Below are 23,280 nucleotides of genomic sequence, written 5' to 3' on the forward strand. Positions count from 1 at the left end.
TCATGCACGCACTCATGCATACATGTTCTGTAGGCATACTAACCAAATCTGTTTGAAGTGTGGGACCCCTAAAAGAAAAGAGGGCTCCTGTATGCATTAAGTATTCATGTGACGTGTGGTGGGGTGCATGTGTGTGTGTGTGTGTGTATGTGAGTGAGTGTGAGTGTGAGCATGCATGTTTGAGACAGAATGTGCATGTGTGGGTGGGGGGGGGGAGAGAGAGAGAGAGAGAGAAGAGAGAGAGAGAGAGAGAGAGAGAGAGAGAGAGAGAGAGAGAGAGAGAGAGAGAGAGAGAGAGAGAGAGAGAGAGAGAGAGAGAGAGAGAGAGAGAGAGAGAGAGAGAGAGAGAGAGTGAGAGAGAGCTCACAAATTGCGCCGCAAGCAGCCAGCAATCGAGCGCTGACACCTCGTCTGGCTGTCGGAGGGAAAAGGGGCTGGGCTGGGGGAAGAGAGACAGCAGAGCAGAGGGAGGGAGTGTTTGAGAGAGAGAAGGGCAGGGGAAGAGAGGAGAGAGAGAGAGCGAGAGAATAAGAGAGAGAGAAAGAGAGAGAGACGGCAGGACAGCTGCCAGCATTTCTCCGACAGCAGGAGAAGGACTGAGAGGCGAACAGGAGCAAGAATTCTCCCCATTCCCTCCCCCCTCCAGAAATCTTACAGTCGAGGCAGGAACGCCGGTTTTTGCTCCCACTCCTCTTGCCTGGAACTACCAGACATACCGGGAAAGACCCCGGCATCAGGACCCGCAGCCAGACGACAGAGCTAAACCACTATGGATTAACTGAATGAGAGAAAAGAGGCGAACCACACAGCCTTGAGAATGAATGCAGACTTGGGGGATACTACGAGGATATAAATGAGTTTGTTTCTGCAGCGCTGAGGAGAGAAAGCACGCCACTCTTGGGCTCCTGCATCCCCTAAGTGCGGCTGAAGTTTTGTCAGCGGTGAGGCTGGGAGCCAGTTAGGAGCACTACAGTGGACGATGAGCTGTGCAGGCACTGCGTTTCAACCTGAACTCCTCCTCTTCACCTCTTCGCTGTCTTCCTCCATCCCAAGGTTTTTTCTGGACTACCTGGGACATGGGACCGTCATCCTCTGTGCCCCCCTAAACCCCGCCCCACCTGGTGCTCGCTCCATTCGGTTACTATGACGTCTGCCCCGCCTCCTACTACCATCGCCCCCCCAGCTTCTTACAAAATTATGATCGGAGTAAAGGACCCCTAGTGCCCCCACTATTGAGCTGCCCCGCCTCACTCTGCTCTCTGCTCTTTTGCCCGGGTGTCAAATGCTCATGTAATGGAGAACACTGGTAAAACTGGCATGGACCCTAAAGTAGAACTTGATCAGTTGTGTGTTTTCTGACTATGACAATTGACTAGATAATGGATTGGAAAGAGCTGTAAGTACTCTCCTCCTCACTCTCCCACCCACTGTTGTAGTTTTTTTTTTCTTTCTCTTTTGCCGGTGCATGCTGTAACTGAGATTTGGTTTAACCTTGCTCAGCAGTGCAAATGCAGTGTGGTTATGCCACTGGAGGGACGTAGATACCAGACACGATGAATCGTTCTTGCTCGGCACGTACACAGTTTCACTTTGAGCATTTAGAATAAGTTGTGTCATTAAACGGCTGCATTAGCATGCAGATTACAGCTGAACAGGTGGACGAGCTGCTGCGGGTGCGGGAATCCGAGCCTTGCCTCCCTGCCTATTTTCCATTGAGCGATCAGATTGTATCTCCTCTATTGAGTTTTGGAGAGAGAGAGAGAGAGAGAGAGAGAGAGAGAGAGAGAGAGAGAGAGAGAGAGAGTATGTGACAAGCTATTAATTTCCCCATTAGAGTATCCGTGGCCATTAGTGTATGCGGCTCACACAGCGTCTCCGTCACTTTGCTTTTCTTCAACCCCCCCCCCCCCCCGCGCACCTTTTTATGGAGACGAAACCCTCTCATTTTGTGACATAAATTAAACCTCAAGGTTACAGTACCTCCCTTCGATTATGTGCCTCTGGCTGGACGATGAAATTCAAAACTTAGCGCAGTGCCTTTGACTAGTCTAAGTACTGACTGTAGTGTCTCTTCTATTGACTGAATTTCTCTCATCACTGACCTCTTTTTTAAAGCTAACAGATAGCTTTCCCCGCACAGAGAAGGAGAGAGAATGGGCTAGGTGAAAGAAATAGAGAGGGAGATGATAGAGAGGAACATTTATCTGAAATCAATGTGGACTGCGGATAACTCCAAAAAATGCACACATGCACACACACACCCCACACAAAGACACAAAAACCCGCAGACACACACTCACTCACTAACACACTCGCAGCCAAACTGGGCACTCTGACACAGTTTCTCTCTCTCTCGCTCGCTCCTTCCCTCACTCTCACCCCCCCCCCCCATATATCATTCATCTATTCCACCTCATTTTTTTCCCCACTCACACGATCCGTCTCGCATGCTATCACACATAGGCAGCTCCCCGGGGAGAGCCTTCTCCTGTAGCCCCCTTTGGATGCAATAATTATTCCATCAGCCAGCAGCATGTTCCCTGATTGTGCTCTTGGGCTGTCACTGCAGGGGGCGTACAGTGGAGAGGGGAGTGTCATGCAGGGGGGCAGCTGTCACTCCAGGAGGCGAGAGGAAAGGGAAAAAGGGGGCGATGTGTTGGCAGCCGCCCACCCAGCTCTGTCCGGAGGATTCCTTTACAGGCCTAATGAGCTCAGGCTGGCCCTCGCAGGAAACTGCCTCTCCGTGAGACACTGCTCTCGCTCCCTTTGTCTCATTTGCCGGGGTCTCTTTACCTCTCCCCCAAATCCCTTGCTCTGCAGAATTTCTCATCTTTTAATCTCACTTCATCTTTCTTGCACTGTGTCTGCCACCATCTCCTCTCCCTCGCTCTCTCCCTCTCTATCACTCTCAGTCGTTGACAACTGGTTCTTTGTCTCACCTGCATTTCTCTGGATTTTAACCGCTTGAATGAAATCTGACTCGTAGCAGTCAAATTTCCTGAGGGTTTTGCTTCCCCTCACTGACCTTGACTTTCCAGATGAGATGCGGTGGTAACTGATCCAGTGTGATGCCTTATCTGCTCTGAGGGTGGCAGGTCCCTCTGTGGGTTCAGACGCTTGAGGGTCGCGGGTAGGGCAGAGATACTGTTGCTATTTGGTGAATGAAAGGAGTGTGTATGTCTCACTCTGCTGGCGTGGTGACCAGACTATGACTCCTTCCACGCCGAGTCTGGGAGACGAGAATGTGGGATGACTGGGTTTTAATTAGAGGCCCGTTGAAAAAGTAGAATCTGCCTCTGCAAAAAGAGGTTGAGTGCCAGTTCAGTAGGACTGCTTGGGAAGCCACCTATTTATCTCGAGGAAAGAAGAGCGAGGCAAGACTGCTTACCTATCTGACTTTTGCTGTGTGTGTGTGTGTTTGTGTGTGTTTGTGTGTGTTGCAGAGACGGTCAGCTGAGCATCGCGGGCGACAGGCCCTACTCAAACCTATTTGCTCACCGTAGACAATCAGGAATCTGCACACACAACACGGACTTGAAGCAGACGTAACTGTTTAGGGTCATGGCAATGGACAAAATTAAATAGCTGTCACTTCCCTGACAGCTGTGTGTGTCTGATGAAGATTCAAGATGAATCCATGCATCCAGAATGCTTTACCGACCTGACAGCCCACGCCAGCAGAATTGACAAGAGCGAAATCTTGCCTACTGGTCATTTATCTTACACTCATATATATACACACACACACACACACCCCAGGGGAAAAAATCAAGTTCAGAAGGAGTTTATAGACGGGGTTGAATTGGAGGACTTGAGTATTACACTACTTTGTGTGTGTGTGTGTGTGTGTGTGTGTGTGTGTGTGTGTGTGTGTGTGTGTGTGTGTGTGTGAGGGGGGGGGTGAGCTGTGAGCTGTGAGTTGAAAGAAAAGCAGTTTCAGAGTGGGGAATGGTCGGGAGTGGTGGCATAGTGCAGGTCTCCCACTGTCTTTGTTTACTTTGGGAAAGAGTAAAGGCAGATTGTTGACCTTTATGTTATAGTCTCACTGTGTGATTTCTAAAGGCTCTGCGGCACACACCCTCCGAAATGTCACGCCTGACGTTTAAAATCAATGAGGTCTGGGCTAGACACCTCCCAAAGGAGAAAAAGTCCCTGAAAGCAAAACAGGACTTGTTTTGTGAGCACGTTCTAATGTCAACGTTTGCCACAGTGTGTTTTACCGATTTAGCTCCAATGCCCTTTTTTTTTTTGCACTCTTGCAGGGCAGCTCAGAAGCTGAACCTGTCCTCCAAGCGAAAGAAGAACCAGCCTCCGTTGCTCCACCCCCAGGAGCCCTCCATCTACCCCACCAACTTCAGCGGCATCCTGCAGCTCTCGCCTCCCCCTGCCCCGCCATGTTTGCTCCGTGCCGTGTCCAAGGTCAAGGAGAACCCCGGGATGGGAAAGGTGAGAAGTGACACGCGTCAACACACACACAGAAAGAGTCAAGGACTTGCTTATTCTGTTTATTGTTTGTGAACACAGGAGCTGACAGTATGCAGTTGCACTCGCTCTGCACGAGCACATACAGACAGACTCCTCCGTTTGTGTGCACCCACTCACATGCACGTGCATGTGCACACATACTCACACGCACAAACACAGACCCCCATTTGAATGGGAGAATGCAAAGTGGCGACACACCAGTCCACAGCCGGCGTGCCGTCTGGTCCAGTCCGTACAGATGCAGTCAGATAAGCCCTCTGGAATGTCATGAATTCACTTAGTTTGTTAGCCCAGCATGCCTCTCGCTAAACGCCCGTCAGTTTGGGACTGAAAGATGATAAAAAGCTATAGTTTCTAAGGCTATGGCTGCTCTTGCAAAAGTATTTGTATCTTAGTCTCAGATATTGTATACGATGGTGAAACTCAGGATGGCTACGACGGGGCAGTCATTAGACAAATTGCTGTGAAAACATCCAGCTCTTCCTTTGTGGTTTATCGGGTATTGTTTGTCTGGGCCGAGGTCCCTTATTTATAGAGCAGAGTCCCCTAACAAGATTGGATCCCACCTGGACAGGAAGTCTTGGCCTCAGTTGCCAGATATCCAGACGACTGAGTTTTCGCCACACATTATAAATATTCCGCTGACAGACGGACTTCATAAAAAGCCGTATTATTAACAGGCTTCCTCGAGCCCACCTGAGGCACACTGTACATCTGTGCACCTGTATCACTTACAGAGGTTGTTTTTAAAAGGGAAATCAGAATTTACGGCATTGTTCCAAGTCTATCAACCCAGGTTTCCGCTCAATAAAAGAAAACATCATCACACCCCCTCCTCCTCATCTTTGCACAACCAGACAACCAGAGGTTGTCTGAATAATGCTGGGTGCTGATTCACAGCCAACAACATTTTCAAATGCCAGCATCCTTCTGTCTGTGATGGACAGAATGTCCGATATTAATCCAATCTACAATATTTAGCGGCTTTCTTCCCATGCTAGCCACCTCCCCCTTTGACCCAGGCAATGCTCTTTAGGGTATGGACTTAGGGTGGCGGTTGAAAGTGCCACAAATGGATTTCGAGGGGATCAAACAACAGGGGAACAGGGCCATTAGCACAGGGGTCCGAGGTGTGAAAATGCTTTAGCCAATCCTCTGTGGCCTCTGGTATCAAATCTCTTCCAACATAAATATAGCCGAGACATTAGCTAGTCTGGTAGCCTCCATTTGGTCAACAGAGACTCGGTGGTCATGTGTAGCACAGTTTAAATGTCATAGCAAATGTAATTTTCTCAACATATGCACATGTCAGTCATAATAACAGCCCCCCACGGAGCACAAAGAGAGTTTGCACTTGGCTGCAGGAATCCAGGAGGAATTCGTCTTGAGAACGTGATCGCCAGCAGGCATTGTTTTTTGAGTGCCGGAGCCCGGATCTGTAGTAATATTTATATACTAGCAAGTGGAAGAATGGGCCTTTTGTGTGGGTGTAAAAGAGAAGACAGAGACACAGCCTGAAAGAACCAGTTTTCTGTCAGAAAAGGGGAGGGAGGTTGTTGCATTTGAAGCCTACTGTTTTTATCTAAATGTCTGGGAGAGGAATCACAGCTGCACATTTGGACAGTGGAGGCTTTTCAGTGGTCCAGAACAGGGTTGTGCATCAAACGGTGGCTGCTGAGAACCAAGCATTTAGCATGCTATAGTTGTGCGACTGGGATATTAGGTGTAACACTAAACAGACCGAGTTATCCGTAACCCTGGGATGGCTATACATATCTCGACAGCCATTTATGTCTCCTGTCATTAATGTCTCCTGTCAGGTCATACCTAAATAAACTCTGCTAGGTTTCCACGCTCCCATAAGAGCAGTTTTACCAACGGGTTCGAAGCAACGTGGAGCCTTTAGAATTTCAAAATGAATGTGCAATTGTATATATGATTTGTTTTATGGAGTGATATGCAAATGAGCACACCCCCACAGACCTGTGTATTATTACGCTGGCTGCAAATCATGGTGAACTATCGCCGTTGTAGTTTTCACAAATATGCCAGCATGCACGCCAAACGGTGTGACTTCACTTCTCATAAGCATAGCAATGAATTTAGACTTGAAGAGACATGTCTGAACGTTTCCTGCGGAGAGCATCTAGATATATACCGTCATCTAATTTAGTGAGCCGTGCGGGCATGATGTACATGCCTATGGAATGTGTTAAGACCAAAGGCTGACTTTTGAATGCCAAACCCCCCCCCAAAATGAAAGCGTGTTTGTGTGGACCCTCATGGAGCTTTAGACACAGAGGGGGAAACAGGAGGGTGGGAGAGAGAGAGAGAAAGTGAGAAAGTGAGAAGGTGGGAGAGGAGGGGGGCCATATGCTCGTGCACTCCCATGCTGGTGAGCTGCTGCTAGTCCAGCTAACAGCCTGTTGGACGGATAATCCCCCAGCATGGCAGCACACACACAATACTTTTCCACATTCACTGTTAACAGTTCCAACACCCACCCAGTAGCCTTCCACTGACACCATTAGACTTTATTTTTGACCCGCCACTTTCACTGGTCAATGTAAGACCGTGAGTGTTTCCATGGTAACCTCTGCCATCCATCAACTCCGACACGGTGCACGTGACTTTAATACTTGATGTTGTGCATTGTTCCCTGTTTGGTATTCACTAAAAGACCTGATGCTTTTGCTCTATATATTTCTGGTTTGTGTATGGCAAGTGAAATATGTTCGTCTCTGAAGGGTTAGCACGTTGCGTAGTTTTGTTTATGTGCCGAACCAAAGATGTGCATTCAATTCTTACATCTCTGTTCTTCATCTTTCTCACCTGCCTTTTGCTTTCTGTCTGGCTGTTTATCTCTCTCTCTCTCTCTGTCCTTCTGCGTTCCAGGTGAAAGTGATGATGCGTATCTGCCCATCGCTGGAGGCTGCAGACTCTTCAGAGTCTCAGTCCTTCCTGAAAGTAGACAGCAGGAAGAAGCAGGTGACTCTCTACGACCCTGCATCCAGTCCCCACTCCAACTCAGGACACAGGAGAGCTGCCACTGTCGCTGTCCCAAAGATATTTGCCTTTGACGCTGTGTTTACCCAGGATGCCTCACAAGTAAGGGCAACTGGGGAAGGTATATGTATATATGTGTGTGTGTGCGCGCATGTTTCAGGAGGGTGTTAGCCTCAAGGGCAAAGGGACATCTTTATACTTGCAGGGTGCGTCAAGGGGCTTAAAGGAAAAATGTCTCTTTGGTTGGGGGGGGGGCATTCTTCCCAGCGTGGACCTAACAGCTGGGCCTTTTAAGTCTTGGGAATGATTTGAATTTGGTCCGGTTATATCTAACCTCTCTTCTCATAGAGCTATAGCTATATCTAACCTTAACCCCCTGCAAGCCAGATCAGGCAAATCCACTATGATCGAAGACAAAGGTCAGATAATGTGTGCATGCACATCATTATCGATCCAAAACAATGCCAGATTATGCAGTTTTCGATGATCGTTTATCATAGTTATCTTAGTCATTTGGCATTGCAAACTTACTCGAAAACTTCATGCACTTTCTTCATTGTACAGTTCACATGCAGTGACTACAAAGCAGAGGTCAGGAGGGAATCATATCATCCATTTTTCCTTAACACTCGACCACAAACTCAAACACCATCTCGGGGAAAGGCTTAGATCTATCAGATCTCCCACTTGTGCAGTCTTTACCTCAGTAAGCTGCTGGTAGCTTTAGTCTAGTGACTAGACTAGAGTCTAGTCACTAGACCAGTAGAGAAGAGGCCGGGCTTCTAGATGGTGCTGCTGGGATGGCAGCACCAGTGGCTGGGAATACCAGCAAGCTGCTCCATTGTGAGGAGGCCTTGTTTGTTGTTTGATGTAGGAGAAGTGGTCCCTACTGTAGAAGCCCTGTCCCAGAGGACCCATCCTGAATCACATTGCAAAATCGAGTCACATATTGCAACACACCCACATAGATTGATGATGAAAAATCCTGAAACCTTTGATTAGATAAAGCGTAACCAATAGTAAACATTTCATTAATGGGGTATTGCTTCAGACTCAGTGGTGTGGGGCAATCATTCAATATTTTTATCATCTTGCAATGGTATTGTATTGGGTTGAAATTCAGAGATTGTTATATTGTGATACACAATTTTGCTGTCCAAATTATTAAAAATTTCCTAAAAATTCTTGCAAAATTAGGTCTAAAATATCTGGGTGAGTTATATTTGAGAACTAGAAGATATTGATATTCAGATTCAGATATTTATCGACGTTGTGTAAAATTCCCTGTAATTATTGTGAAAATAATATTTTCCATATTACTCAGCACTATTTGTTCATATTTCTTGGTTCAGGGCATGTGCAATAAATCTGAATGTGGATGCTTCTATTGTAAACAGTGAAGGTTCCGTTTCTGTGTTTTCAAAAGGCTGAGGTGTGCTCAGGGACAGTGGCGGAGGTCATCCAGTCTGTGGTGAATGGTGCAGACGGCTGCGTCTTCTGCTTCGGCCACGTCAAGCTCGGTAAGCTCCTCCACTAGCAAAAGATTAGACAAGAGCCTTTGTTAGCCAAAGAAAACTCTCAGCGCCCTTTGTTAGCTGCACTTCATGTCCACAATTGGCTTAGCAGTGCACTGGAGTGAGTCAGAGAATGAGAGATTGAAGGAGAGCAAGGGGTAGTGAGCCTGGGGTGGGTGGTGGTGGAGGTGGTGGCGAGCACTGCATCAAGGCTTCAGGGCTCAGTCTGTAATTAAAATCTCAGTAATTGACCTGACCAGGGCTCTTAGTTGGAGGGACTGGCTCCCCTCATGCTTCCGTTACTACAAGCTGTAATTTGCCACAGAATGATTGCCGGTGGAATGGTTCCTTGAGTCACCTTTTCAGTTTTATTTGGCTTTTACTAGATCTCACCTCTGAACCCCAATAGCAGCCATTAACCCCATTTTATCAGCAGATATCATACAGTGCAACACCAGCCAAACGCTACTGTATCTCTTGCCCTGTTTATTCTGGAAAGTGTGCTGCACTGATTCATTTTAGCTGGAAGAGGGAATATCAGTGTACGTTACCAGGTTTCAGACACATGCGATCATTTTTTGTTTCCATCAACCTCTCTTTCTATCTCTCGCTTATTACCAGGCAAGACATATACCATGATTGGCAAAGACGGCTCCACTCAGAGCTTAGGCATTGTGCCCTGTGCCATTTCCTGGCTCTTCAAACTCATCAATGAGCGCAAGGAGAAAACCGGTACACGCTTCTCTGTCCGTGTGTCGGCGGTGGAAATCTTTGGGAAGGATGAGGAGCTGAAAGACTTGCTGTCTGAGGTGTCCTCTGGTAGCCTGCAGGAGGGTCAGTCCCCAGGCATCTACCTGAGAGAGGATCCAATCTGCGGCACTCAGGTAAGGAATCACAGTGTGCGTATAGTATGCCCATTTTCCACTCTTATTTTTATTCCCTGATCCCTCGTTCTCTCTGTGGTATATATTAGTGTGTCTGAGTATTGATCTGACTCAGGCTGTGATCTACCTCTTTTGGCCCCAAAGACGTTTGCCTTTGTCTTGTGTGTCTTCTTTCATCTTGCAGGTCTTTCCCACACACACTTCCCAATCTGTCCTACCTGCCTCTGTAATCCTTGCATTATATTTCCGCCTAAGCCATCTGTGGTATTGATGGCTTTTTCCTTACCTTTTGTATTGACTCTCCTGTCAGCATCCATCAGCATCTATTACCCCTGTGTTTGCGCTGGCCCACTGCAACACAATAGAAGTATTATTGTAGGGGGGGATGGGGGAGAAAAAGGGGGTTTAAAGGCACTGACAGGTGTTGCCGTCAGATGTTTTTTGTGGGGATCTGTGTGGACCGTGACTTCAAAGGCTGAGCACTCCTGTGAAGCTCTTTGCTGCTCTTCCTCTTAGCAACCACGCGTGGGCCCCCTCTTCAATTCCCCCTCCCTCCTCCTCTCCTTCGCTTTCCCCTCCACTTCTCTCTCTGTACCCGGCCACCATCATCACATCTATGGTGAGAAAGGGAAGTACCCCTGCCTCCTGCTCCTCCATTACCTCTCCTTAATCCTCCTCCCGCTGCATGCATATATGCTGCACTGATTGCCCCCGAGACCCGATCTAATGGGCACGAAATGTGTGCCTGGGTCCAATTAACCGGCGCCCCTCTCCCTGTTTCTCTCTTTGCCTACATCCTTCTCACATCTGTCCTCCTCTTCGTGGCCTGTGAGGCTGCCTTTACTCGGCCCTGACACATTTATGCTCTTTCTCCTTCGGCACCCCTCCCCGCCCACAGCTCCAGAATCAGAGCGAGCTGCGTGCCCCCACGGCTGAGAAAGCGGCCTTCTTCCTGGATGCAGCCATCGCTGCACGCAGCACCAGCAGGCTCGATGCAGCTGAGGAAGAGCGACGCAACTCCCACATGCTGTTCACCCTGCACATCTACCAGTACCGCATGGAGAAGAGCGGAAAGGGAGGAAGTGAGTACGATCACAATGCTGCCACTGTACATTTATGTAGAAAAATGTCATCCCACTTTGGCTGCACGATTCAACACAAGCCGTCCACCATAGCATCTGCCAGCCACAGTTTTACGGATAAGCCCTTCACAAGTCCACACATTTTCAAAAACAGCTAATCACTGATCTAATCAAGTAAATAATCACCTTTACTTTCAGTCAGTTTAACCATTACCACTTCATTAGGCATCAGTGGTGTAGTTAAAAGTGCATTATAATTTCCTTATCCAGTTCTTTTGCTTTTCTGGCAATGTGCAGGTGACCCACCTGTCAGATGTGGAGTAATCACAGGGGGACTTGGCTGCGGGCTAGGCATGGCCATTGACAGTGTAAATGTTAAATAGAAAATCACTCTCAAGTGCAGTCCATTTGCGCCGTTTATGGATGGACGGGTTCTCGCCTAAATAGAATGCCAGAGAAAGAAATTAACTCCTTTGTATTCATGTTGTGCTTTGGCCGAGTGTGAATAAGGGTTTGAAGCAGTCAATAACATCGTTTTTGCTAAAGTTAAATGGTTTGCTGCTGCCTCTGTAGCCCGGGCCTTTAATGTTCTCCTATAGTCAGGTGAACTAACGGCTCACTCGCCAACATCAAAACGTGAAAGCCTGCTGTGGTTTGGATAAGCTTTCATACTCTTCTCCATCGTGGGATATCTGACAGCCTATTACTAACCATAACCATAACTGTATTTGCTGTGGCGAATATTTACCAAATTAGCCCTAGCCACTTATCATATTTCAAGTTACAAGTTTCATAATCACATGGGTATCTGACACTGTCTATTTATTTATCTATATTATTTATTTATATATCTGTTGTTTTAGTTTGCTGAATGGATTCTTTTTGTGACTCTTGAGTTTTAACATAAGGTGGGGGTTTTGCCAGTCTGGCTTGCAATTTGAATCACCTCAGACCGCATGTGTGACTCATGAATAAATCAGACAGCTCTGACATCTGCCAGTCAGGTCTGGTCTGGGCTCTGCTGCTGCTGCCGTCATGTCATCATGGCGTCACGGCGCAGTGCACGAGGAACCCGGCACTGACTTCAGAAAGGGAGTGTCTCTGTGGAGTTATAACCTCACCTAGCTCTTTTCCTGTCATTGGCGCAGTGTCGGGCGGACGGAGCAGGCTGCACCTTATCGACCTAGGGAGCTGCGAAAAGGTCCTGAGCAAAAGCAGAGATGAAGGAGGGGGCCTGTGTCTGTCCCTAAATGCGCTGGGAAATGTCATCATGGCTTTGGCTAACGGAGCCAAACATGTACCTTATCGGTAGGGAAAGCGGCGTTCTCTTTACCAAAGTTGCATCCATATTGTCTGTAATCAAAATGCTCCAGACAAGCTGTTGCTTGTTCCTTTACCTCTGTAGGTTTGCTAAGTGACTGTTTATTTAGTTGGTGTGTTTAGATTTATATGGCACTTTTGTCGAGTGTGTTTCAGAAATATGTCAAGATTGATATTTTAAGGGCAAGAGTTATTTGAGGAACATTGCCTTCTGATTTTGGAAAAATTTTGAAATGTGTCTCAAAAGCTAGAATAATGGTTAGAGTGGCTGCACCCGGTTGAGCCTTAATTTTTAATCAAATTGCACGTTTAAATATGACATGAAATACTGTGCCATTCACTTATAATGATGATGCGTGAATGTATCATTTAGGGACAGCAAACTGACAATGCTGTTGAGGGAGTCGCTGGGGAACATAAACTGCAGAACCACCATGATTGCCCATATCTCTGATTCTCCTGCCAACTACGCCGACTCCCTCACCACCATCCAACTGGCCTCCCGTATTCACCGCATGAGAAAGAAAAAATCAAAGGTACAGCAACAAAGCTGACACGGTGGTTCACTGGGGTACACCAATAAGCTGACCAAGTGATGAAGGGATACAGTCATGCACTGATAAAATGATAAACAAGTTACTTTTACTGTTGACACATTATAATGCAGTGCTAGCAGTAATGGTAAAGTGTCTTCATGTTACACCATTTGCATTTAGTGACTAATTTTATTGTATGTACTAATAGTTCTAAGTGGCCAGCCCTGTGCTGTATTGTACATAAATGTTGAATGCTGAGTAGTTGTTATTTAAATGTTAGATTTAAGCAATGCTATCATGGTAATTGTGTTTTAATGCAGAGATGCAAAAATGCAAATTTTAGTTATTTATCATATTACATGGAGCAACTGAACTGTTGAAAATTCTCTTCCCTCTAATTTTGAGGCCTCTAAAAAATGAGGGTATAAATCCTGCAAATGAGAGGTTGTTAGTGCAGTAATTCAGAGCTAGTTTTTCTCAGCTCCTCAACACATAATCATGTAATCAATATTGCTGCCTAAGGATGTATGTAATGCATTCCTTGGATTAGGGAAATATATGCTCCAGATAATTAGGTAGAATGACAGCATGTATTTATTTAGTATTGGTCCCAGGCATGATTATAATGCAGCACACTTACAGCAATTTATATTACTGGCATACATTTCTGTGTGGCTATTGATGTGCACTTTTAACCTTTAGATACATATTGACTGGTAATTTCAAAGGAATTTAAAATTTGCCACGTGATTGATTTCACCCTGAATTCATCAAGAAATTAAGTCAACAACAAATTAAGTTGAAATGGTTTTGGAAATTGAATGACAAAATTGTTTCATGAACATCCTAATTAATTTAGAATCATATTAGTGTCATTGCTGCATGTAATACTATTTAAACAAATAGCAATTTAATGAAAGCAAAAGAGTAATTACTCCGATTTTTCCACTCTCTGCTTTGCAGTATGCATCCAGTTCTTCTGGAGGAGAGAGTTCCTGTGAGGAAGGGAGGATCCGCCGACCACCCCACCTCAGACCCTTCCATCCTCGAACGGTAGCCCTGGATCCAGACCTGCCCTCCCTACTCAGTGACCCAGACTATTCCTCCAGCAGCGAACAATCCTGTGACACTGTCATTTATGTGGGCCCTGGGGGAGCCGCAATCTCAGACAGGGAGCTTAGCGACAATGAAGGCCCCCCTGCCTTTGTTCCAATCATCCCCTCACTGAACAAGAAGAAGTCTGCAAAAGAGGGCTCTCTGGACAGAGACCAGTTCTTTAAATGCAACACATTTGCTGAGCTCCAGGAGAGACTGGAGTGTATAGATGGCAGTGAAGAACCCACTGCTTTTGTTGGAGAAGGCAGGGGAAGTCAATCGAGCCCCAAGACAGAAAAGTCAAAGGAAGGTCAAGGCTCTGGTTCCCCCAAAACTGTGGCAAAAGGTTCCTCCCAGGACAGCATCTCACCCAAACCCTCTCCTAAGTCTGTTACTACTCAGCCAACCAGCAGCCCCCACACCAAATCTATAGTGGACAATGCCAAGAGGCAATGCACACCTACAGAAAAGGGGCTATCGGAGCGTGTTCAGAATGTGTGCAGAACTAGTGCTGATGGTGAAAAAGTCTTGGTGTCAGAGAACTGGGCTGGCCTAAACAAACAGGTGTCTGCAACAGTACCTAATTCTGAGCCTGTGGTCAGGGAGAAAGTCTTCTTCAACAAAAAGCCCTTGCCTAAGCCAGCACCACCTCCACCACAACAAAGAGACTCCCGTAAGGGAAATGGACTCAATGAGGAAAGGTCAAACACCAGGATGCCTCCTGTTGGAATGAGTCATCAAGCTGTGAAAAGAGGGGATCCTCTCACCTCCCCTGTGTTCAAAGTTCCAGTGGAGGTGTGCCAGGTACGTTCCACCCTGAGGGAGAGGTGTATGGACCGAGACATCCTTAGAGCTACCGTGACCCTGCAGCAGCCAGTTGAGCTGAATGGTGAGGATGAGCTGGTTTTCACTGTGGTGGAAGAGCTGTCTATCGGCAGCATTGTAGATAAAGGAAGGCCTTCCAGCATTATCAGCTTTAACAGTGACTGCTCCCTTCAAGCCCTAGCCTCTGGTTCCCGGCCTGTCAGCATCATCAGCAGCATCAATGATGAATTTGATGCCTACACGTCAGCTGTAGGAGGATCAGAAGTAAATGTTGAGCTTGTCACACCCCTTCAGGAGGAAGGGATAGTCTGTATGGGTAGCAGAGGCTCCTCTATCAGCTCCTGGCTTAGTGAGGTTAGTGTCTGCACCTTGGGGAGTGAAGAGGCTCATTCTACAGACGTCTTCCTCCCACAGACCAAACACATGGGCCCAGATGGCACCCTTTATCTAGATTCCCTGGGCATGTTCCATTGTGAACCATCCCATAGAGATACCAAGAACTCTTTAAATGACAGTGGCTTTGGTTTCTCTGAACTCGACAGTGACAGTGCCACTTCAAGTAAACTATCCTTGACTAAGTGCCCCCCATCTCCAGAATCAGCCAAAGGATCCCTTAGATTCACATCCAAAATAAGCAAAACTCACACTCTGAGCTCCTCTCAACTCTCACAGGGCCCCTCCATAGTCCAGTCCAGTCTTCCCAGGAAAATTAAACCTACCTCATCAATCTCCCATAGTAGTAGCAGCAGCAGCAGCAGTAGTAGTAGAGAGCCACCAAGACAAGAGATCATGCAGGGGGATCCTTGGCAGCGCATGGACAACCATTCAGAACCTCAGATCTCTGACCCCAACAGCACCAGCAAGCTCCTCAAAAACCCCACTAGTGGCATTCCCTGTCGTAAAACGTCTATCAACAGCAACAGTGTACCTCGCCCACCCAAGGTGCAGGGGTCTACCTCATCCCAAAGGGTTGTTGATGGCTGTGAGAAGTCAGCTAGCAAGAAAACCGACACCCCAAGCAAAATGCCTCAGCTGAGACGAGGTGCCACAACCCTGGGAACAGTGCCTGTCATCCATGCCTCCTCAGACTCCAAGGAAACTCAGGCTATCACTGCATCTACCAGTAGTCTGAAGTTTTCATCTCTGGGGAAAACCAGTAAGGGTAATTGGCAAAAAGCAAACATTCTCCCACGGCCTGGTGGCACCTCCCCCCCTCCCCCTCCGGTGCGAAAGTCTAGTCTTGACCAGAAGAACAGGACCCTCTTGCCCCAAAGTGCCTTAAAGTCAGCCTATGGGGAGGCAACGAGGGTGTCAGGAGCAAGGGCAGTTGTGTCAGAGGATGAGTTAGAGGTACGCTATAGAGGTGATGCTAGTGACTTGAAAAATTCCAGTTTCAAGTCTGACTTAAATGCAGCCAAAGTTACCTCAGGCCTGAAGGCCAGAGGGCCCAGAGGTGAGACTGGGCAGCATTATGGTAGTCAGATGTCTCTGGAGAGATGTGACAGTTTGTCCCTGTTAGGATCAAGACCTGTTCTTAGTAGGGAGAATAGCGGAGCTAGTCTGGGGAGCAGCAGTAGCAAGTCTAGCAGGTCTATTCCCAGATTTGGTATTCCTAACTCATCCAGTTCTCCTATTGCTACCTCCCCACCATCCCCATGTGGAAGCTCTGGAGCTATTGGTAAACCTGGGCAAGCCAAAACTAGTGTAAATGCTAGAGCACTAGGAGCCACAAATGGAAATAAGGCCCGCACACTGTCAGCCAGCAACTCAAAGGGCCTCAGCTCCTCTACCAAGTCTTTATCAGCCCCAGTGACCAGAAACACAAATGCCAACCTTCCCCCATCTGGAAGGACATCAGCTCCTCGGACCACTACAGCTGTCAGCAGCAAGCCGGGGAGGGGCACTATCATGGGTACCAAGCAGGCCATGAGGGCTGCCAATAGCCGGGTGAGCGAGCTGGCATCAGGAAGCTCATCAGGTAAACACATGAGAAATTCAGGAGATTCAGACAGCGGTAATGACAGTGGGGTGAATGTTAGTTATGACAAGTCCCCCACAGCCATGCTGCCTTCTCCGTACAGTAAGATCACGGCACCCAGGCGGCCTCAGCGTTATAGCAGTGGCCATGGCAGTGACAACAGCAGTGTGTTGAGTGGGGAACTGCCTCCAGCCATGGGCCGCACAGCTCTTTTCTACCACAGCGGTGGCAGCAGCGGCTATGAGAGCATGATCCGTGACAGTGAAGCCACAGGCAGTGCTTCCTCTGCCCACGACTCCATGAGCGAGAGTGGCATGTCATCAACGGGTAGAACCAGAAGCTCCAAGTCTCCCAAGAAGAGATCAAATGGTAAGAGACAAATCTTGATTATTTTTTTTAATAATACAAAGCACTAATTCATGTGTAGAATATATTCATGAAGATTAACATATTTAGCATACTAGAAAAGTAGCAGTGCTCATGGTTTTTGTATCAGATATAGTAATATTTACAGGATTAGAAATCAAACATTGCTCGCCAGAAAACCTTCGCACAGCATTTGATCAATGTCTAAAAGACAACTGCTTTTCTGATCTCTCCCATGAAATTAACCAGCCAGCCATGCTAACTTAGTCTTATAACAATATTTGTATTCTACCTTCCCTGCAGAATAAGTAGCATACATTATTCATACACAGTTATGGGAAAATGGTAATGAATCTCTCAAACAAGATGACTTTCAGTTGTATGATGATCAAATAAGATGAAATGGACATGAATGGCTATGACCTGTTTTGGATTTCTCAACCCCTCTGCTGTATATAATCTTGTGTGTTAAACCAACCTCCTTTGAATTCTTTTGTGCTTGGATATATGGAAAAGAAAACTGTGAAATCCTCATAAATATACAATCAACACAACATGGGAGGTGTGCATAAAGCCTAGTATCCCAGCAAATATTATCGTTGTGTGTTTCCCTACAATAAATGGTCTGTCTGTTTGCCTGGTTGTGTAGGTTTTCAGAGAAGACGACTTATCCCGGCACCTCTTCCAGACACCTCTTCCCTGGGGAAGAAGGTGGGTACAACAGGCCAGTGGGTGGACCTGCCTCCAATGTCTGGACCACTGAAGGAGCCCTTTGAGATTAAGGTGTATGAGATTGATGATGTGGAACGGCTCCAGAGGCGGCGACAGGAGGAGACCGCAGAGGTGAGCAGAGGGTCATTCTTGACTTGTTCTACAGGACAGCTGAACTATTCTCTTCAGTTCCTCTAAAGTTCTGGGTCAAGGCCTTCATGCATTCTCCTTAGCAATATTTTCCATGTGCAGTGCTGATCCTATACATGCCCCAAATGTGCTACATTTTCTAGCATTGTGGGAAGTTCTTAGTTCACTCCTTCCCAGTTTCTTATTAAAGGGCTAGACAGAAATAATGTGTCTCAGATGTCTGACCTTCAGTCTACCCAGAGGCAAATCCTTGAGTTAAAGTGTCTGTGACCAGACTCCCAGAGTCTGGTATTATTCCAGGACTCCTCGGGAATGCCGAGAGATCAGGAGGCAATTACAGTCTGGGGTTAATTGGTTTAGATATGATAACTGGGTGGTGGAAGTTGTGACAGTAAGGGGGTTGGAAATCAGGACAGGGTGGGGGGAGAGAGAGAGAGAAATGGAAGTAGGTGGTCGGGGAATGTGTGTTGAATGCAGGCACACCCCAAACCACTAACCCCCCCCCCCCACTTCAGCCATCACGAGAGCACATCATTGGCTGCCTGATGGCTCTTTATGGCTGACTCCTCTTCCGTGGGTCATTAACTGCTCCCACAAGTTAGAGGCAGCCAGACGGGGATTTGTTAAGAAAAGATATTAAATCAGCTGGATGGTGGTATGATTTACTTTCAATTAGGAAAAGATGATCTTCAATTTGTCTTTGCCAGCCATCACTGGTTGAATGGCAAGTAATGAACAGCTTTTCCCTGCTCCTCCCCCCTTATTCTAAAACTAGAATCAAACACTTGTGCATCATGGCTTGTTTCCATGAGTGGATATTCACACACTTAGATGTTCATATCCATTGCTTTGAGATTTAATGAAGTCACATGAGGCGCTGATGCTTTAATTTGGTGCAATGTTAACTAGATGGCAGCTGGTCAGCTTGTTAACTTGTTTTATCTGTTTCTCCCTTTCCCTTCTTTAGCAACCATTCCAGGATGTTGATAAGGTAAGATAATTTTTCATTGTGAATAACGTTTGAGTACAAGGATATGTGATGCAGCCCACTATAAGAGGAAACATCATTTTTTACATTACAATACCTGGAACACTGCCATAATTGTTAACAAGTGCTATTTGTCTGTATATCCGGCCATTCAGCAGAAAGAAGTGTATAGTTTACTCGGTGACAAGAGACACTTTAGCATACTGAAACTTCATTTTATTCCCATTTCCATTTTCCTGTTTAAATTTTTTTTTCAATATCTCCATTTTGGCCAGGATTATGATCACTTGTATTTAATTTAAATCTTATATTACGTTTTGACATTTTAATTTAGTTGTCAGAAAAGTTTTTTTCTATCGTTTGTCATTAAATGCTCTGTATTACAATCAACTTTATTTGGCTTAAAAGATACTTTATATTATCTCTGTGTAGACTTTGCTGGTTTTGTGCTTGAAGTTGCAGATTATTATCCTGAAAGGGTACAGGATATATTAATGTATTTATAGTTCTTTTTTTTTGGCCAATTCAGTAACATCTTTTTCTCTGCTTTTTAATCTCAGTACGACTGTGTCCAAAGGACTGTTGATATTTAGTTTCAGTTTCTTCACAAATGGTACCCTGAGGCTAGTTCTCATCTTTGGCATGTCTTTTTTATTTTTCCTTTTAAATACTCACTGTTTAGCAATATCTTTCTAATCCAAGGGCCTGCTGTATTTCAACAATAAGCTGAAGGTGCTTGAAAGAAGACAGCAGCAGGTGAGAGAGCTGAGGGCAAAGCATGAGGCGTTGTGGAGAGAGCTGGAGGAGACCAAGACCAGGCTGATGATGGACCCCAGCAAGTGGATAGGAGAGTGTAAGTGGCAGTTTCATACATCTCTTAGCTGGAAATCTAGTTTTTATTTTTACCTGTTTTAACCTTCCAACAGTCCTCATCATCTAACCTCCACTCGAATCCTCTTCTTATCATCAGTTGAGGTAGACCCAGATTTGGACAAAGAATCCCCAGAATACCTGGAGGCTTTGGAGCAGGTCACGGAGGAGCTGGAGTTCTGCGTCAACCTATGCAAGTCGCGTGTCATGATGGTGACCTGTTTTGACATCAGCACACCAGCATCTGGCACTCAAGAGGGACTGTGTGAAGTTGAAGTCTGAGCAAAGGGGGAAGTAAAAGAGATAAAGAATCCAGGAAGTGAGAGAAAAAGTATGATGGAAAGTAGTAGCCAGTCAAGAGAACCTACTGGAATGAAGGGACTAGAAAAAAACGACAACATCAAACGAGCAAGAGACAAATGATGAGAGCAAAGTTGATCTCTGCATCAGAACAAAGGAAAATTTAACCACTTAGCTGCAGTGCCTCGTTGTCTGGGACATTTTTGTTGTGGGAGAGAAACGTGTGCAGAAATGCTGTTGTGTGCAGAAATGCTCTTGCCTGCATGGTGAAAACAGTGGCCATCATTTAACCAAGAGTCATTGAACAACACCTGGAAGTGCCTTTTTTACTTGTTTTGTTTTGAGTCATTATTTTTTGTATTGTTTGCAGGTATCTTGACTAGCATACCTAAGCAAACCCTGAACATATTCCTTTTAATAAAAGTATTTTATATTGCGTTGTATAGTGTATTTATATGATCATGTGGTGTGTACAAATATCATTTGTAGGTAAAAAAAACAAAAACAACAATAAAACAGAAAAAAAGACGAGCAATAAGCTAATGTTATTGCGCTCCCGGACTTTGCCTTTTCTTGTATTTCAAACCTCAGTCAGCATTTTATCCATGTTCATCCAGCCTATTGCGCCTTATGTTATCTCTCTAGTTCAGTAGTTCTCTAGCTTTTTCAAACTGCTCTGTTTTATCTTGTCAAGGACTACATTTGCTGTTCTCACTCATCCACTGCCAGTTGGTCTGTGAAAGCTTGCAGGGTTGAGTGAATGTTTTCTCCCTCCAGTTGCCTTGATCAAAATGGGTCTCAGTGGATGCACTTAGATTGAGCAGCCGTTATGTAGGCGAGGAGGAGGAAGAGCATATTCAAACTGGCTGGCCATGTTAATCTAACTGGAAATGCGGGAATAAGCCAAAATGACTCAATCAGAGGGCCACTGTGTGCTAGTTAGCGGTTATTCATGATTTAACCATTCTCTCTGGTGCCTCGCTATTTGATGGTGGGGGCAAAGGGTAACCTTACTTTTGCAGGCCTAACCACATTGTGAGTGTGTGTGTTCACAGTGGTGCTCATCAGTGGGCCCATTTTCCCCCTGTAAGGGCTTGGACTGGGTGCTACGTACACACTGTAATCAACCAAGAGGCACAGATGACATGTTACAGAGCTACTGGCCTCTTTCATTCAAGTGGCGCCAAGCCTCGGTTCTATGCATTCCAGTTTATCTCACTACTATGAGAACCTCAGTAAAGGGCAGCAGCAAACTGTTCAGTCCATGGCCCTGGGGCACAAAAACTCCGGTCAAAGTTACATGCATCTTTCATCCTCAACTCTTTTCATCGCATGGAAAAGGGGTTGAACAAATTTGATACAGTGTCGTGATCAAAGACTAGAAAATTGTCAGAAAAGTGTTTCCTGGGAAATCGTGCAGTGGATAAAAGCAAAAGATTGTGACATTGTTTAGCAAAATCAATCATATGCGCTCTTTGTAGATGCCCGAATGTGTTTGTTTTGAATCAAATGACTGAAACAGTGAGAACAAAGGCGATACAGTAAAAAAAAAAAAAAGGAAAAAAAAGGTTACTATAGGAACAAGACATTGGTTCTGTTGCATTTTGATATGTTCAATGACTTATGACAAATACGAATTTGTTTTCTTTCACTTACAAAGATAAACTCTCTCAGGCCCTCTGTGAAGATGCTGCATGAGATTTTCTAATCATTTTTAAGGATGATTTATACTCCATTTTTACCATTCTAATTTTTTATATCCTCAGTTTTTCTCAAACATGGGATTAAGCTCATGAATTAAAAAAAAAATTACCAAACTGAGACCTTTTTTCCAAGAAATTACTATATGTATCTTCATATTTCATATCGAAACCCATATTTTTGAGTATCTTTGGTTTTGTACAGGATTTTCAAACCCTGTGTAAAAATGTATGATATGGCAGCTTGTGTTTTACTTTTACAGTACCTGTGAATAAAATGTTTCTTCTAACTGAGGATTCGGAGATGCATGTTTTTTGGGCTTCACCCCCCCGTATCACATTCTGTACATCCACAAGAATGCTGGCTTTTTACACAATTTTTGTGAAGAAAAAGGTCGATGGCCCAACCAATCAAAGGGATCACATGACAACATCATGCTGAAATGACTAACAACTATACTATACTAACAAATTAGTGCAGGGTGTCTTTACTGATATTAAGTTAGAAAATATCAGACATTAACGCACAAGAGGTATACTACACATCAAGTTATCAAACGCTGGTTCTGTCTAAGTTGTGTGATATTTATGTTTTTATACACTCATAGAAATAAAATATAGTGGAAAGATCTACAGCAAAACATACTCACGTTACCACACAGTCATCTTGTAGGAAATGAATCCAAATGTTTGTAAAAATGCCTTCCAAGTTTCCCATAACGAATACAGTGTGTAATTGGTTAGCAATGCAAACTGCAGACAAGAAGAGAATAATAATATTTAGCGTCAGCTTGGAGAATAATATTTGGTAACACTAGCCGGCTATACTGTAAAAATCCAACACCTGTAAACTTCTTGTATAGGCAACTTTTTTTTCCAGTGTTTCAAAACCTTACAACTCTGTAAACAGGTTATTTCTCATTAAATAATTAAGGAATATTTCAAAACACAAAAAAAAGATGAAAGCATATGAAATGCCTTGATGGTTACCTGCCACGTCTAGAATGAGTGGTCATGTACAATGATTAGCCAAAACATTAACACCACTAACAGGTAAATGAATAACATTGATTATCTTGTTATAATGGCATCTGTCGAGGGGTGGGATATATTGGGCAGCAAATGAACAGTCAGTTCTTGAAGTTGATGTATCGGAAGCAGGAAATAATGGCAAATGTAAGGATCTGAGTGACTTTGACTAAGGCCAAATTGTGATGGCTAGAAGACTGGGTCAGAGTATCTCCAAAACAGCAGGTCTTGTAGGGTGTTCCCGGTATGCAGTGGTCAGTATCTACCAAAAGTGGTCAAAGGAAGGACAACCAGTGAACCGGCAACAGGGTCATGGGTGGCCAAGGCTCACTCATGTGCATGGGGCACTTATTTCACCTGTATAAGTCAATCCTTGTGTATATATCTGAAGATTGCTGTGCTGCAGTGTTGTTATTCTATGTTAAGTACACTGAGAGAGCC

The 23,280-nt window shown here is 45.4% G+C and overlaps 1 protein-coding gene across 1 annotated transcript in view; it reads left to right on the plus strand.

Moving 5' to 3' along the window:
* The window catches only part of kif26ab (kinesin family member 26Ab), a 63,541-nt gene extending 42,981 nt beyond the window's left edge, over positions 1-20,560 (plus strand). The window contains exons 4-15 of the mRNA XM_056295376.1: positions 4,263-4,446; positions 7,381-7,593; positions 8,918-9,011; positions 9,627-9,889; positions 10,788-10,971; positions 12,120-12,279; positions 12,665-12,827; positions 13,791-17,094; positions 17,741-17,934; positions 18,920-18,943; positions 19,643-19,793; positions 19,911-20,560. Of these exons, the coding sequence (XP_056151351.1) occupies positions 4,263-4,446; positions 7,381-7,593; positions 8,918-9,011; positions 9,627-9,889; positions 10,788-10,971; positions 12,120-12,279; positions 12,665-12,827; positions 13,791-17,094; positions 17,741-17,934; positions 18,920-18,943; positions 19,643-19,793; positions 19,911-20,092 (5,116 nt within the window). The 3' untranslated portion in view covers positions 20,093-20,560. The remainder of the gene's footprint in view (positions 1-4,262; positions 4,447-7,380; positions 7,594-8,917; positions 9,012-9,626; positions 9,890-10,787; positions 10,972-12,119; positions 12,280-12,664; positions 12,828-13,790; positions 17,095-17,740; positions 17,935-18,919; positions 18,944-19,642; positions 19,794-19,910) is intronic.
* Positions 20,561-23,280: the final 2,720 nt, after the last annotated feature.

The sequence above is a fragment of the Lampris incognitus genome, chromosome 16, assembly GCF_029633865.1.
Source record: "Lampris incognitus isolate fLamInc1 chromosome 16, fLamInc1.hap2, whole genome shotgun sequence".
NCBI classification, from domain to species: domain Eukaryota; kingdom Metazoa; phylum Chordata; class Actinopteri; order Lampriformes; family Lampridae; genus Lampris; species Lampris incognitus.